Raw genomic sequence first — 13,310 nt, 5'->3', positions numbered from 1 at the left:
TCAAAGCCCATGAGTAGGCCACTGGAGATCCCCTTGCAGAGGGGTCTCGGGAAGGAGATGAGCCAGTCAGGGGGCGATGTAACAACGATGAAAAATACAACTTTCCTCTAGTTCCTAAATGTTTCCTCCCCGCTCCCACTACCATGACTCGAATTTGACCTTGTAAGTCTGGCTAGACCAGAGGATGTACACTGATACAGATAGGAACTGAAAATCCAGGGAATCCAGGGTGGATGAGCCCTATAGGACCAGTGGTGTGAGTGGCGAAACAGGGAGGGTAGAGGGAGAGTGGGTAGGAAAGAGGGAACCGATTACAAGGAACTATATGTGACTTCCTCCCTGGGGGACGGACAACAGAAAAGTGGGTGAAGGGAGATGTCGGACAGGGCAAGATATGACAAAATAACAATTTATAAACTATTAAGGGCTCATGAGGGAGGGGAAAAATGAGGACCTAATGCCGGGGGCTTAAGTGGAGAGGAAATGTTTTGAGAATGATGAGGGCAATGAATGTACAAATGCGCTTTACACAATTGATGTGTGTATGGATTGTGATAAGAGTTGAATGAGCCCCTAATAAAATGATTTTTTTTTAATGGAAAAAAAAAAAAAAGAAATTGATTCCCAAGCTTCTAGGAAATACTTTTAACTTGGGGTCCTATGACAAAGCTGGACCAAGACTAAAGATGGTGACTGGGCACAGGTATAAATTTAAGTGAAAAAAAAATTATAGTTGAGCTAGTTAAATCAAGGTACCAAACACATCACGGTGAAATTAGTTGATTTTGACTCATAGCAACCCTATATGGAGTTACTGAAACTGGAAGCCCTTATAGCTAGTGGGATGGAACCATAGATCCAAGTGGGTTAGCAGCCGAACACCTAACACATAGCATCACTAGGGCTTCAAATATCGAAAGAAGATCATTTAAGTATTTTAAACCTTATTGCTTCATATTAATGTTTACTAATATGTCTATTCATGGCCTACTTTTGATGTCATAAAATACCCTGACCTAATTATTAACTAAGGATAACTAATTCCTAAAAAGATGATGATGCCAAAACACTTTTTATGACTAGGCTTCAAGAAGTTTGTACAATAATGGAATGAGAAGATCATGGATTTTTCCCATGAGCTCTTTGATGTCCTTAGTCTATGACAAATAAGATTCCTAAAAAGTCTGTCAATAAAATAAACTCCAGCCCAGTGGCCAGGGACTTAAGGATCAGGGAACAAAGCTTATAAAATGATTTCATTTCAATTTTTGTTTCTCTTTGGGACGGATTTTTTCTTCTATCCAATTTTATTTATTTGAGACTGCTTTTCACAGGAAGTTACAGTTAGGTATTGTGCTCTCTAAGTCTAGCGCTCTCATTGTCACTGCCATTGAGTTGATTTAAATGCATCCTCTATAGTTTCAGATGCTGTAAATAGTGATATGAACAGAGGGCCTCAATTGTTTCCTGAAGAGTGGCTGGTAGTTCTGAACCACTGATCTTGTGGTTAGCAATCCAACATTTACCCAACCACGCCATGGTGGCAAACTCTGGCCTGTGGGCCGAATCTGGCCCACCATTATGTTTTTGTATCAAGGTCTACTGCACAACCTGTTCCATTCCTTCCAGAGTAGGTCTGGCTGCTTTCCCACTGCAACAGCAGGGCTAATGGTGGTGACACAGAGAATAGCTCGCCCAGAAAGCAGAATATATTTACTAGCCCTTTAGAGCATTGAGGAAGAGGAGAAATAGTATACATGTATTAGAAAAGAGATAGGAAAATTCCAGCAAATTCTGAAGAAAACAATTTATATAACCAAATTATTTTCAAAAGCTCATAAAATGTTGCCATACTGTAGACTGGGTTGTGTATATTAAAATAAATACAGAGAAAAAGACAAGGACTTTAATGGTAGACACTAAAACTTGTTTAAAATCTATTCAATTAATATAAACATAAGGAGAGATTAGATGCCATCCCAGGGCTAACTATATTTTAAAAATAAGTTTCAAGTTTAATCATGAACCTATCCATGAATTAGATATTACATATGTATAACAAATGGTTTCTCCAAGTTAAAAAATATTACTAGCTAAATAAAGGGAGTAGCCAATGATGGCAAATTTCAAGTCAACAAATTACTTAGTTTTTCTCAGCCTCTAAGTATCTTGGAATGAAACCCAGAGTCCCAAATATTCTCTGGAATAAAATCTAGATTCTAAAATGTAGTTGTTCTTCCCCATACTTAAAAATCCTCAACAGTATTGGGTAAATAAACAAACAAGCACTTCTAATGGTGTGGAACATCTCAATGAATACTTCAACAATAGGCTAACACTATAAAACCATTTACAGAATTCAACCAACTATCTGTTAAAAAGCATCCATCTTATACATGTACATCAGGGTCTCAAAGATATGAATGAGGAGCAGCGGGAGAGCTCAACAGACCTTAAATGTTAGCTGCCTCTGAAAGAAATTCAGCCACACCCTACTGGAAACACAGGGAATCCAGGAGAGATGACTCCTTCAGGACCAGGTGTGAGAGGGGCAAGACCTGGAGGGTGAAGGGAATGTGGGGTGGAAAGGGGGAACCAATTACAAGAATCTAGGTATTGCCTCCTCCCTGGGGGAGGGACAGCAGAGAAGAGGGCGGGGAGAGATGTCGAACAGTGTAATTTATGACAAAACTATAATAAGTTGTGAATTATGAAGGATTCATGAGGGAGGGGATGTGGAGAGGGAGGAGGAAATGAGCAACTGATATTAAGGGCTGAGGTGGAGGGCAAATGTTTTGAGAATGATGAGGGCAGCGAATGTACATATGTGCTTGACACAGTGGATGTATGTATGGATTGTGATGAGAACTGTACGAGCCCCCAATCAAATAATTTTTTTTTAAAAGATTTTTAAAAATGAATAGGGAAGTCAGAAAATAGCAAATTCCCCTGTGGTTGTACAACAATCTCAGTACAAACAATCGAATCCAGTGGGTTCAATCACTGGTTACTTTTCCTTCTGCTCTTTGACTTGGAATCAGATCAAAGGCATCGCTGGCTCCTCACAAAAATGAGGATCTCCAAAGTTTGGATTAAAAGCCTATTATCTACTCTGATACCATTCTGACACTGTTCTGAACAGTGGTTACTGTCAGCACAAACAGTAGCTATTTCTTCTTATTAGCACATGAAGCAAATCTTTCAATTACCAAACTGAATATAACTTTGGAATGGATTATAGAGCCATTCTCTTTATATACTAAGATTTTTCTGCTAGTCTGACCTGTAGGGTCAGAAGAATGAATCACCCACTTTGGAAATTTTGTATCTCGGTTGACTTCAAATGGAGACAGCTTACCAGCCAGAAATAAGAAACTCTTTAAGTATGTACAGTTGTTGTGTGCCCTTTATGCTTGTTTGCCAGGGAAGCTAAGCAAATACCTATCATGATTCATGTTCAAGAATTGGAGTGTTTTGCTCATGAAGTTCAGCTGAAGCTAATGTTGTCAGTTAATAATGTAGGTTTATTTCAGAATCTCTAGAATTCTTGCTAGTCTTTTAAATGCCTCTGATAACGGTCTATTAACACTTTATTATCCTGACTCCCACGGGTCACTTCCTTTGAGAGTCTACGTCTCATCTTGCTATTTTCATTGATACATTGGACAAAGCAGTTTCTCTAACAGTTGTAACCCTTGACCTCTCTTTATTCTAATGGCTAGCAATTCTTTAAATCAGGTTCCCAAATTACTCATTTCTACAATCCCCAGAAGGGTCGTGGGGAGGAGATGAGCCAGCCAGGGTGCAGTGTAGCAACAATGAAACAAACAACTTTCCTCTCATTCTTAAATGCTTCCTCCCCACCACCATCATGATCCCAATTCTACCTTAAAAATCCGGCTAGACTAGAGGATGTACACTGGTACAGATAGGAACTGGAAACACAGGGAATCCAGGGCGGACGATCCCTTCAGGGCCAGTGCTGAGAGTGGCGATACTGGGAGGGTGGAGCGAAGGTGGGGTAGAGAGGGGTAACCAATTACAAGGATCTACATTTAGTGCTCACTTCAGCAGCACATATATTAAAATTGGAACGATACAGAGAAGATTAGCATGGCCCCTGCACAGGATGACAGACAAATTCGTGAAGCGTTCCATATATTAAAAAAAAAAAAAAGGATCTACATATAACCTCCTCCCTGGGGGACGGACAACAGAAAAATGGGTGAAGGGAGACGTTGGACAGTGTAAGACATGACAAAATAATAATAATTTATATATTATCAAGGGTTCGTGAGGGAAGGAGGAGCAGGGAGGGAGCGGGGTTGGGGAATGAGCTGATATCAAGGGCTTAAGTGGAGAGCAAATATTTTGAGAATGATGAAGGCAATGAATGTACAAATGTGCTTGACACAACTGATGTATGTATGGATTGTGATAAGAGTTGTACGAGTCCCCAATAGAATGATTTTTTAAAAAAAGAAAGAAACATAACTGTCACCCACCTCTGTATGGGGCTGAAAATCAATTGCATTCTAAACGAACAGAGCATGGCATTTTGATGCAGAGTTAAGAATTGATGCTCAAAGGATGTTTCAAAAGTTACTGAACAAGAACACAACACTGGGTCTTTCGGTCTAAGAAGGCATTCTGGAATTTGTCTCAATGTTTGTTTTCCGGGAAAGACTTGCTATGATAAAATTTCTAAAGTGCCTGTTTCTGACTTCAGAATCCTACACCTTCTGCAACATACAAAGAAAATGATCCATATCTGCAAATACTAACACCGTATTAATAAGGAATTAAAACAGAAAAATAAATCTCCCCCCATCTGAGATCCCATTCAAGAAATGAGAAAGTTGAAAATAAACCACAGACTTATAATAGTCTGAAAAATAAAAATAATTAGAAGGGATTCTAGGAAGCAGATTTTGCTTCAAGGAGTTTGCTCTCCCTTTGTGTAGCTACAGTTCCTTTTCTGGAAATGGATGCTTTCTGAACAATAGGACTTACAATCTACCAAACTCTTTCCCTGCACCAACAAATTAAACTCTGCTACCAAGTTGATTCCATCTCCTAGCAACCTACGGACAGAGTAGAAATGCCCCTGTGAGTTGTTGAGACTGTTTAACTCTTGGTGGGAGTAGAAAGCCTCCTCTTTCTCCCTCAGAGTGGTTGGTGGTTTTGAACTGCTCACCTGTGGTTAGCAGCCCAACCTGAACTACCAGGCCTCCTCTCTATGCCTCAGGTGCATATAGAAATGTACAACTTTAGCTAACTTATTTTTTCCCCTTTTATTGTAATACTTGGATTTTCTTACACTTTCAAATTTTATTTGCTTTTCAGCAAAATTTGATATAAACAAATGTTAAGTTCCTTTTAAATTTTGGGATGTTGTGGCAGGAACAGGAAGAAATGAGGACTATATATTTACTGATGATCTATTATATGATATACCAGGTACATGTTAGGCACTTAATACCCTCATGACATTGTGAGGAAGGCACAATTCTCTCCTTTAATGAGCTGGAAACATGAGGTCCACTTCTCTAAGCTTCCAAAATAAACAGATGAGATAAAGCCCATTATCCGCCTGACGAGAAAGTCTGTGCTGTTCTACGACTACAGCACTGTTCTTTTGCACATGGTTGTCAGCCTCTGCACAACAAAGCAGATTAAATTAAAATTTGGTCAATAAACACATAATTGAAACACCCCACGCCCCATAATTGACAGGATTGCCTTTTAAGTATAATAATCAAAGCTGCATTAGTAAGCCAAGGTATATATTCTTAGCATCAAAAGTACAAAGAAAATAGTCTTTGACATGATCTGGTATTGCAGTTGTGGCTATATGGGTGACATCTTCAGCACGTTATTTATTGTCTCTGGGTCTTAATGCTCTCATTGGTTAAAAAGTTGTCCTAGGGTGCTGCATACAATTAAAGCAGGTGGCAGCTAAACGCAAGGCTGGAGCTTTTAGTCCACCCTGAGGCATTTGAGAGAGAGAGGAAAGGGGCCTGGTGATCTACTTCCAGAAATTCAGCCACTGAAGCCTGACAGAACAAAATTCTACTCGGACACACAAGGGATCGCCATGAGTCAAAACTAGTGGATATCAACGGCGGTGGTGGTAGAGAGGATAGTAGCTATCTTACAGAGTTTGTGAAGGAGCCTGAGTAGTATAAAGAGTAAGTGAGGGGATGCTAACTGAATGACTGGCAGTTCAAACCTCCCCAGCTGCTCTGTGGGAAAAAGCCCAGACAATCTGCTCCCACAAAGGCTGCAAGCTGGGAAACTCTATGGAGCAGTGCAGTAATGAATCCAAAACTAAGTTAGCTGGTAAAATACAATATGACTTGTGCCTGACCAGATAGGTGTTAGAAACAGACTTGAAGACTGAATTCTATTCTGTTCAAACAGTTAATGAATCCAAAGCTAAGTTAGCTGGTAAAATGCAATATGTAAGGAAGCTTTCAAAAGTGCCTGTGGTTCTCAAAGAAATCGATGTTGCGCCAGGATTCAGTGCCTTTCCCTTTCTCTGTGGCCCATCCCAGACACCTGAGACAATACCTCGCACACTAGCTCCAAGTACAGTGTTGAGATGAGTCAGAAACAACTTGATGGCAATGGGTTTTGAGAGATTCAAGTATAGAGCTTTGGTATATTAAAGTGCTCTGCTACAAACGGAAAGGTCTGTGGTTCAAACCCACCAGCTTCTCCATGAGAGAAAAATGTGGTCGCCGGCCTCCCTACAGATGTCAGCCTTGGAAACCCTATGAGACAGTCCTACTCTGTCCTAGAGGGTCACTATGAGTGGGAATTGACAAGATGGCAAGGAGTTGCCGCCAAGTAGTGAAAGCGGTTAGGAGATGACACTGATACTGTGTGTCTACTTTCTTTTTCTGCTCTGACCATTTCACCCTTGTCTTTCTTTCATTTTAAAAGCGAAAGAACTATGAAACATTGAATATTGTTTCTTAAAATTAATATCAGGCAAGGAGAAATCAGATGAATTTTTCATTTACTAATCTGATTTTTTTTACCTGTGTGGTTCTACTGAATATTAATATGTAATTTAATTTTTATTACTCTCACAGAATTATAGTAATACATTACAAGAAAATTGCACTGTTACATGTTTTAGCAGTTCTGTCAGTTTTAATATGATTTCTGTTAACATAGCAGAAATCATCTGTTATACTGTTGAACCACCTACCCCTGCAAAGCATGCAACTGTTAAAATGTAAATTACCCAACTATTTTTAGCTGCTGTTGAAAAAAAAAAATTCCTGTCTTCAGGAATAATGATTTGAGGCATTGTGTTCATTTTGTTTATCAAGCAGCTATTCAGCCTCTAGTGGGCCCAAGTGCTTATGCAAGCAAAAGCTTTTAAGAATGTCTGCAGCTGCAATCCAACCTTCCAGGTAGGCTGCAGGTTCAGAGCACAGCTGCCCTAAGCTGCATAAAACTCAGATCCATCTGGAGCTGTGTCTGAAAGAGGATTTAAAATTCCAGTTTTCATGTATCGCATGGAAGAGAAGGTGGGGGGAAGAACATAGGAAAGAAGGAAAGTAAACAACCAAAAAAGATGCTATCTCTACTGCAGCCTTAATAAAAAATAAAAAGCTCAGACCCATGCTGCTCCTTCTAGACTGCTACTTGCCAAGTCAGATATTCCATTCACTCTGTACTTCGCTGAGCTGTGACTCACCCAGCAGCACCTGCACCCATGTGTTAAGTACAACCAAATAAAAGCTCAACACCATTTACACAACAAAGGGATGTACCCAGTGAGGCACTGAGGCCTCAATCCAATAGCCTCCATGCTCCTCATTTGTTCTAGGAAAAGGGAAAGGAGAAATAAACAACTTCCCTGCTGGCACCAGGGATTTTTTAAATGGCTGGTGGATTTATGCAGGTTCATTTACAAATACTTTTACTTCTTTAGGGGAAGAAAGTGTATTTAGTAGCACAAACACTGCTACCGCATTAGATTATCATGGCCATTAGGGGTTGCTCCACCAATGTCCAGCTCCTTTCATCACAGCCCTTTATTCTCAAAGGACACATTTTTGAGCAAAGAGGGATCAACAAACTAGTTGCTTGAAAGCTTTCCTGATGCTAGGCTGAAGTTAGGAAAGGCTTAATGAAGGCTTTAAAATCCACAAGGGCTTCACAATGAGCATCTGACTTAGTGATTTATGCATATTAATAACCCCAGTCCTACTGAGGCAAGCTGAGCTGAACATGTCCTCCAGAATCTTAATGTCTTTAGCTCCACTGGGATTATTACAAATGTAAATTTCTAAGATTCTCAGCTATTAATCTCTGTCTGTCCTCCTGTTCAGCAACATAATGACTAATTAAACATCAAAAGACCTGTACAGGAGATCTTCTTTGACAGCTACTGGCCTAGTGCTCTTCCCAAGAGGGGAATTCAAATGACAGGGACAGAGAGTAAGAGCATAAGGGGTAAGCCACAAATCATTGCAGAGAAATCTAAAAACTTCACATTAAATGTAGATTCATCTCAATCAATGATTCCGTTAGGCAGTGAACAGTTAACTATGTAAAGGTAGGCACCAGTCGAATAAATCTTGAGCACTGGAAACCAGTCTGTTTACCACCAAGTTAAAAAAGGGTACTTACAGAAGAAGGCAAACCAGGAGGCACCTTTCTGACTTTCTTCGCTTGCAAAGGATCTGCACATGGAAAACAATATACTGCATCAGTGTATTATATTAGAGCTGATCAGATGCAAATGAGATGGAAGGACTTTCCCCACCTAGCGCCTTTCGTACTTTCCAGTGCAAAACAAGTTCAGCTGATAAAGGGATGGACTCTGAAATGATCAAATGCCCCATACATTTAAAAAGAAACAGCAACATGCACCCACACACAAAAGATGAAATCGGCAATCAAAGCAGCACATGAGAGCAAAGGAAATTTTCATGTCTTAAGTTCAGCCTTTTTGCCATAGGGCCACGATGGGTTGGAATCAGTGGACTTTAAACTAGACATTGCACATCATTTATCTGTTTCATTTGCATAAGGGGCATTTGGTGCAACAGGTCACATTAACAATGCAAACTTCTTAACAAAGACACAAATTCAGTGTCTGCATACACCGAGAGTATCAGAGATAAGCTACACAAACTATAAGCGTTGTCATACACAATGCCATCTAACATTCTGTGAGAACATTTACTTTATTAATGTGGAGTTAAGACTACAACTTCAGCACAAATTATTGTACACTTCATCATTCAATATAAGATGGAGTAATGGAAGAACTTCACTTCTAATTCCCAAATAACTTATTAATAATAATTGAAAGCACGAGTATTTTCATATACCCAACTTGCTATTTTAAGTTTACTTAACTTGCCTTACTTACTAATTTATTATAAAGTAAAGTAAGCAGCACAGGTTTACACCTTACATAAATAATGCATTAAATGCAGACTTTCAAGGGTTCACTATTAGGAAGACAGAACACATGAAAGGCTGATGTAAGTATAACATTTCTTAAAACTAAAAATGAGAATTAATTAAGCATGAGAATGATGAGGGCATCAAATTTACAAATGTGCTTGACATACAATGGATATATATATGGATTGTGATAAGAGTTGTATGAGCCCCCAATAAAATGATTAAAAGCAAAAAAGCCAAAAAGCAAGCATGGCATTTTCTTAAGCCACCAATGACATGACACAGTAAGATATACAGTTGTGTAAGGAAGGGTCAAACCCATTTAAACTGGGGCTGGGAATTTTCCACAGCTACAAAGCTAAAAACAAAGCAAAATCCCAACTTTGTAAATAGTGTGTAGAAAAATTTTACATAATAAAAGGAGGAGGAAACATTCACTGGCTTCTCTGTTACTGCCCCAAGATGCAGCCTACCCTCCCTAAAAACAACGTGTGCTAAAGATAAAAACCTGGCTCTCTGTGTGTTTGTAAAACTTATAGGCAAAATCTATGTTCTGTGTAAGGTTTGTCTAGACTCCAACTCCTCACAACTAAAACAGCATCTCAGTCTTTATACTAAGAGAGTTAAATGAACTGTTCTTGTCCTTTACTACTAGATGTGGCTACTTTGTTTGGGCCATCATGTCTGATTTAAAATCAGGAGCATGTAGTTCATGGTTCACTTTTGAGAGGCTGCAAAGTATAGTAGTAGTAGTTAAAGAGAATAATCTGATTGGGTTCATATTTCAACACTATTCTACAGAAAATGTTTGAACTTGGTCAAGTTATCACCCCTTTGAGCTTCCATATTTAAAATGGGAGTAGACAACACCTTCTAGAGTTATTGTGATAAAGATAATATATGAAAGACACCTGGGCAGTATATAACTCAGAGTGACATTTAATACCGTATAGCCATCAATGTTATATTTATATGAAATTCTGTGGCAAAATAATCATAAATTAGATATTTAATGTTCTATATTGTTTATTTTATCATATTATATATTATTATACTGTTCTATAATGTTTATTTCCTAAAGTATCTACATAGTTTCAAAAGATGCTGGGATTGGTACAAAAGTCTTTTTAACCTTGAAATTTTATGAATACATGTTAAGGCCAAGAAAAAGCAGCTAAGATCAAGAGATAACCAAGTAAAATGAATAATAATCCATGAAACAGTATTTAGCCAGGAGATGGTGAGCCTTCTGGGCATCAAGAAAACCATCATATAATAGTGGGACCTTGGCTAAGGGATTTAGCTTCTCTGAGTTTGGGTCTCCTTATTTGTAATATGAGGCTAGTATCAAGGCATCAGAGGCTTTGTGAAGGAAGAACACGTATATAGTGTAGTAACAGAGAACACGCTCAAACAACTGAAAGAGACATAATCTTTAATTTATAGAAACCCTGAATTGGAACTCTGGATATTTATGAAATCCAATCTCTTCCTAATTATTTTAATAGTTCATTTTCTTCTACACCATGAATTTTCGGTAATAATATATTGGTCTACAGTAGTGATTTTTATCACTGTATGTGCTAACAGAGCATATCAACAAGGAATTTTTCTAAGGTGACATTGACACATTTGCTCTCCACTGAATGTCCCTTTTGCAACTAACTCATTTAGTAGTAAAGAAGAGTGTAGATGGAAAAAGGCATTTTACAATTTTTGTTGTTGTTGTCAGGTGCCACTGAGCCAGTTCCAATCCATAGCAACCTTACAACAGAACAAAACTGCCCGTTCCTGCACCATCCGCACAGAGACCACTGTGGCAGCCACTGTGCCTGTCAGTCTAGCTCACTGAGGACCTTCTGTTTTGCTGCCTCCCCACTTTATCAAGCAGGATGTCCTTCTCAGGGAACTGGTGTCTTCTGATAACATGCCCAAAGTCTGTGAGGTGGAGCCTTATAGTTTATCGTTTCTTTAATAATAAGTCATCTGGGTTCTAAGTCATCTGGGTTCACCCTGTCCTTCCGGGACTTAAGAGATCCGTTAGTAGGTCCTTTTATGCTCTTAAGCACACCTTAGGCCCAGAGACTTGGAATATCGCACCAAAATACTGGTCTGACAGAAGGTAAATATAAATATGTAAATTAGAGACTATCTACAAATATTTCTAAAATGAGTAACTATGGTATATTTTCTTTTGGTGGGCAATATTTATTTAGGATATAAAGGATTTGTTGGTAGAAATCACCAGGAATTGCCATAGTCACACAGACTGCATCAGGAATCAGAGTATACCTGAGGCTTGCTGGAAGCAGCAACCCAAAACAGACTGACCTGGCTAGGCTGTATATCAGACACAAAAGAAGGGAGCTAAGCAAAATAAAGAGCTGGCAGTGTAAAGAGTCCCTTTTTCAGGGGATGTTTTGGAACTGTGTAGAGGGGGTGGTTGTGAATGTCCTGCATACCACTGATTTGTGGACTTCAAAAACAGCCGGCTTTAAGAAAGGCCTTCAAAGAGTTCATGCAGAAATAGAATTAATAGATTACTGGATTTTCCCATGAACTTTTAGATGGTCCCTGGTGTATGAACATGCCCTCCACAGAGTGACAATGCTACTGTACTTATGAAATGAGACTGTATATAAAAACTGCTCAAACTCTGGATCAGTCAAAAATAAGATTTTTGATAGTAATATTATGATATCTTTCATTGTCAGAGGAAAAACTGGTTAAATCTCTCTTTTTTTAAAAAATAAACCATTTTACTGGGGGCTCTTACAGCTCTTATAACAATCTATACATCACTTGTATCAAGCACATTTGTACATGTTGCTATTATCATTTCTAAATATTTTCTACTTGAGCCCTTGTTGTCAGCTTTTTTTCCCTCCTCTTCCCTCTCCCACCGTCCCACTATCATGATCCCTAGGTAATTTATAAATTTTTATTTTCATATTTTACACCACCCACTATACCCTTCACCCACATTTCTGTTGTTCGTCCCCTGGGTGGGGGTGGGGGTGTTGTACAATGATCATTGAGATCGGTTCCCCCTTACCAGTTATGTAAAAGCTAGAACTTTGGTGTGGTAGAAAGCCATCAGAGAAGGAAAACCCAAACATTTCCCACCAAGCAAAGTGACAGAAAAGTGCTAAAAGGGTGCCCTGGTGACAGGGGAAACCCGTGAGCCTGGAAAAACAAGACTATTCCACTGAGACCCTGCTCTCACGGTGCATCTTCTACAGGAGACAAAACAAGGTACTGAAATTGATGGTTTGAAAACTGTTAAGATTAGAAGCATAGGGATTAAAGTCAGCTAAGCAATCTCATTTACCTTCAATAAAAATCATGATTTGTAAAATTTGAAAATCTGGTAATTAAATATTTAATGGCTAGTTATTTTTATCCAGGAAAGTTCCAACATCAGTATGATACCCTAAATTTCCTCTAGGTGAAAACACACACACACACACACACAAAGAAAACACAGCCAGAGTGCAGACTGAGGGAAACTCAGAAGTAAAATCTGTAGGATGGGTTTTGCTGTGTGTACGGTACACTCACCAAGCGTCGCCGAGTCATGGAGTGGTCTTCTCCTGGAACTCGTGGCTGAGTATGAGTAGTATGGTGCACCAGGCTTTCCTGAAGAAGACAGCTGTGCTGGGCTCCCAAGCCCTAGATCTTGTCTCAGGAGACTAGACTAGAAAACAAAGCCAAAGGAAAGTGACCTTCTTGCTAATACTGACCCACATCTGAAAACTGCACCACTTCTGAATTATTTATAGCACCTTCAACAATTCCCACCCCCCTTTTTTCCAACAATTCCTTGAATGGAAGCATCCAGTATGGATTTATTTAACTGATTTAAATTGGAC

The 13,310-nt window shown here is 39.1% G+C and overlaps 1 protein-coding gene and 1 non-coding gene across 7 annotated transcripts in view; one reads left to right on the top strand and one right to left on the bottom strand.

Moving 5' to 3' along the window:
- TCF12 (transcription factor 12) overlaps positions 1-13,310 on the bottom strand; it is a 346,882-nt gene that overhangs the window by 67,895 nt on the left and 265,677 nt on the right. For all 6 annotated transcript variants that reach the window (XM_030884492.2, XM_030884493.2, XM_004709446.3 and 3 more), the window contains exons 5-6: positions 13,000-13,135; positions 8,653-8,705 (exon numbers count right to left, since the gene is read on the bottom strand). In XM_030884492.2, the coding sequence (XP_030740352.1) occupies positions 8,653-8,705; positions 13,000-13,135 (189 nt within the window). The remainder of the gene's footprint in view (positions 1-8,652; positions 8,706-12,999; positions 13,136-13,310) is intronic.
- On the top strand, positions 4,059-4,164 carry LOC115868226. The gene has a single exon (XR_004045488.1). It is a non-coding gene; the product is annotated as a U6 spliceosomal RNA (small nuclear RNA).

This window comes from Echinops telfairi, unplaced genomic scaffold (genome assembly GCF_000313985.2).
Source record: "Echinops telfairi isolate 266 unplaced genomic scaffold, ASM31398v2 ScPeMD7_8;HRSCAF=38, whole genome shotgun sequence".
Lineage (NCBI taxonomy): Eukaryota > Metazoa > Chordata > Mammalia > Afrosoricida > Tenrecidae > Echinops > Echinops telfairi.
Note: the sequence above shows the minus strand (reverse complement) of the source record. Positions and strands in the feature narration are given on the sequence as shown.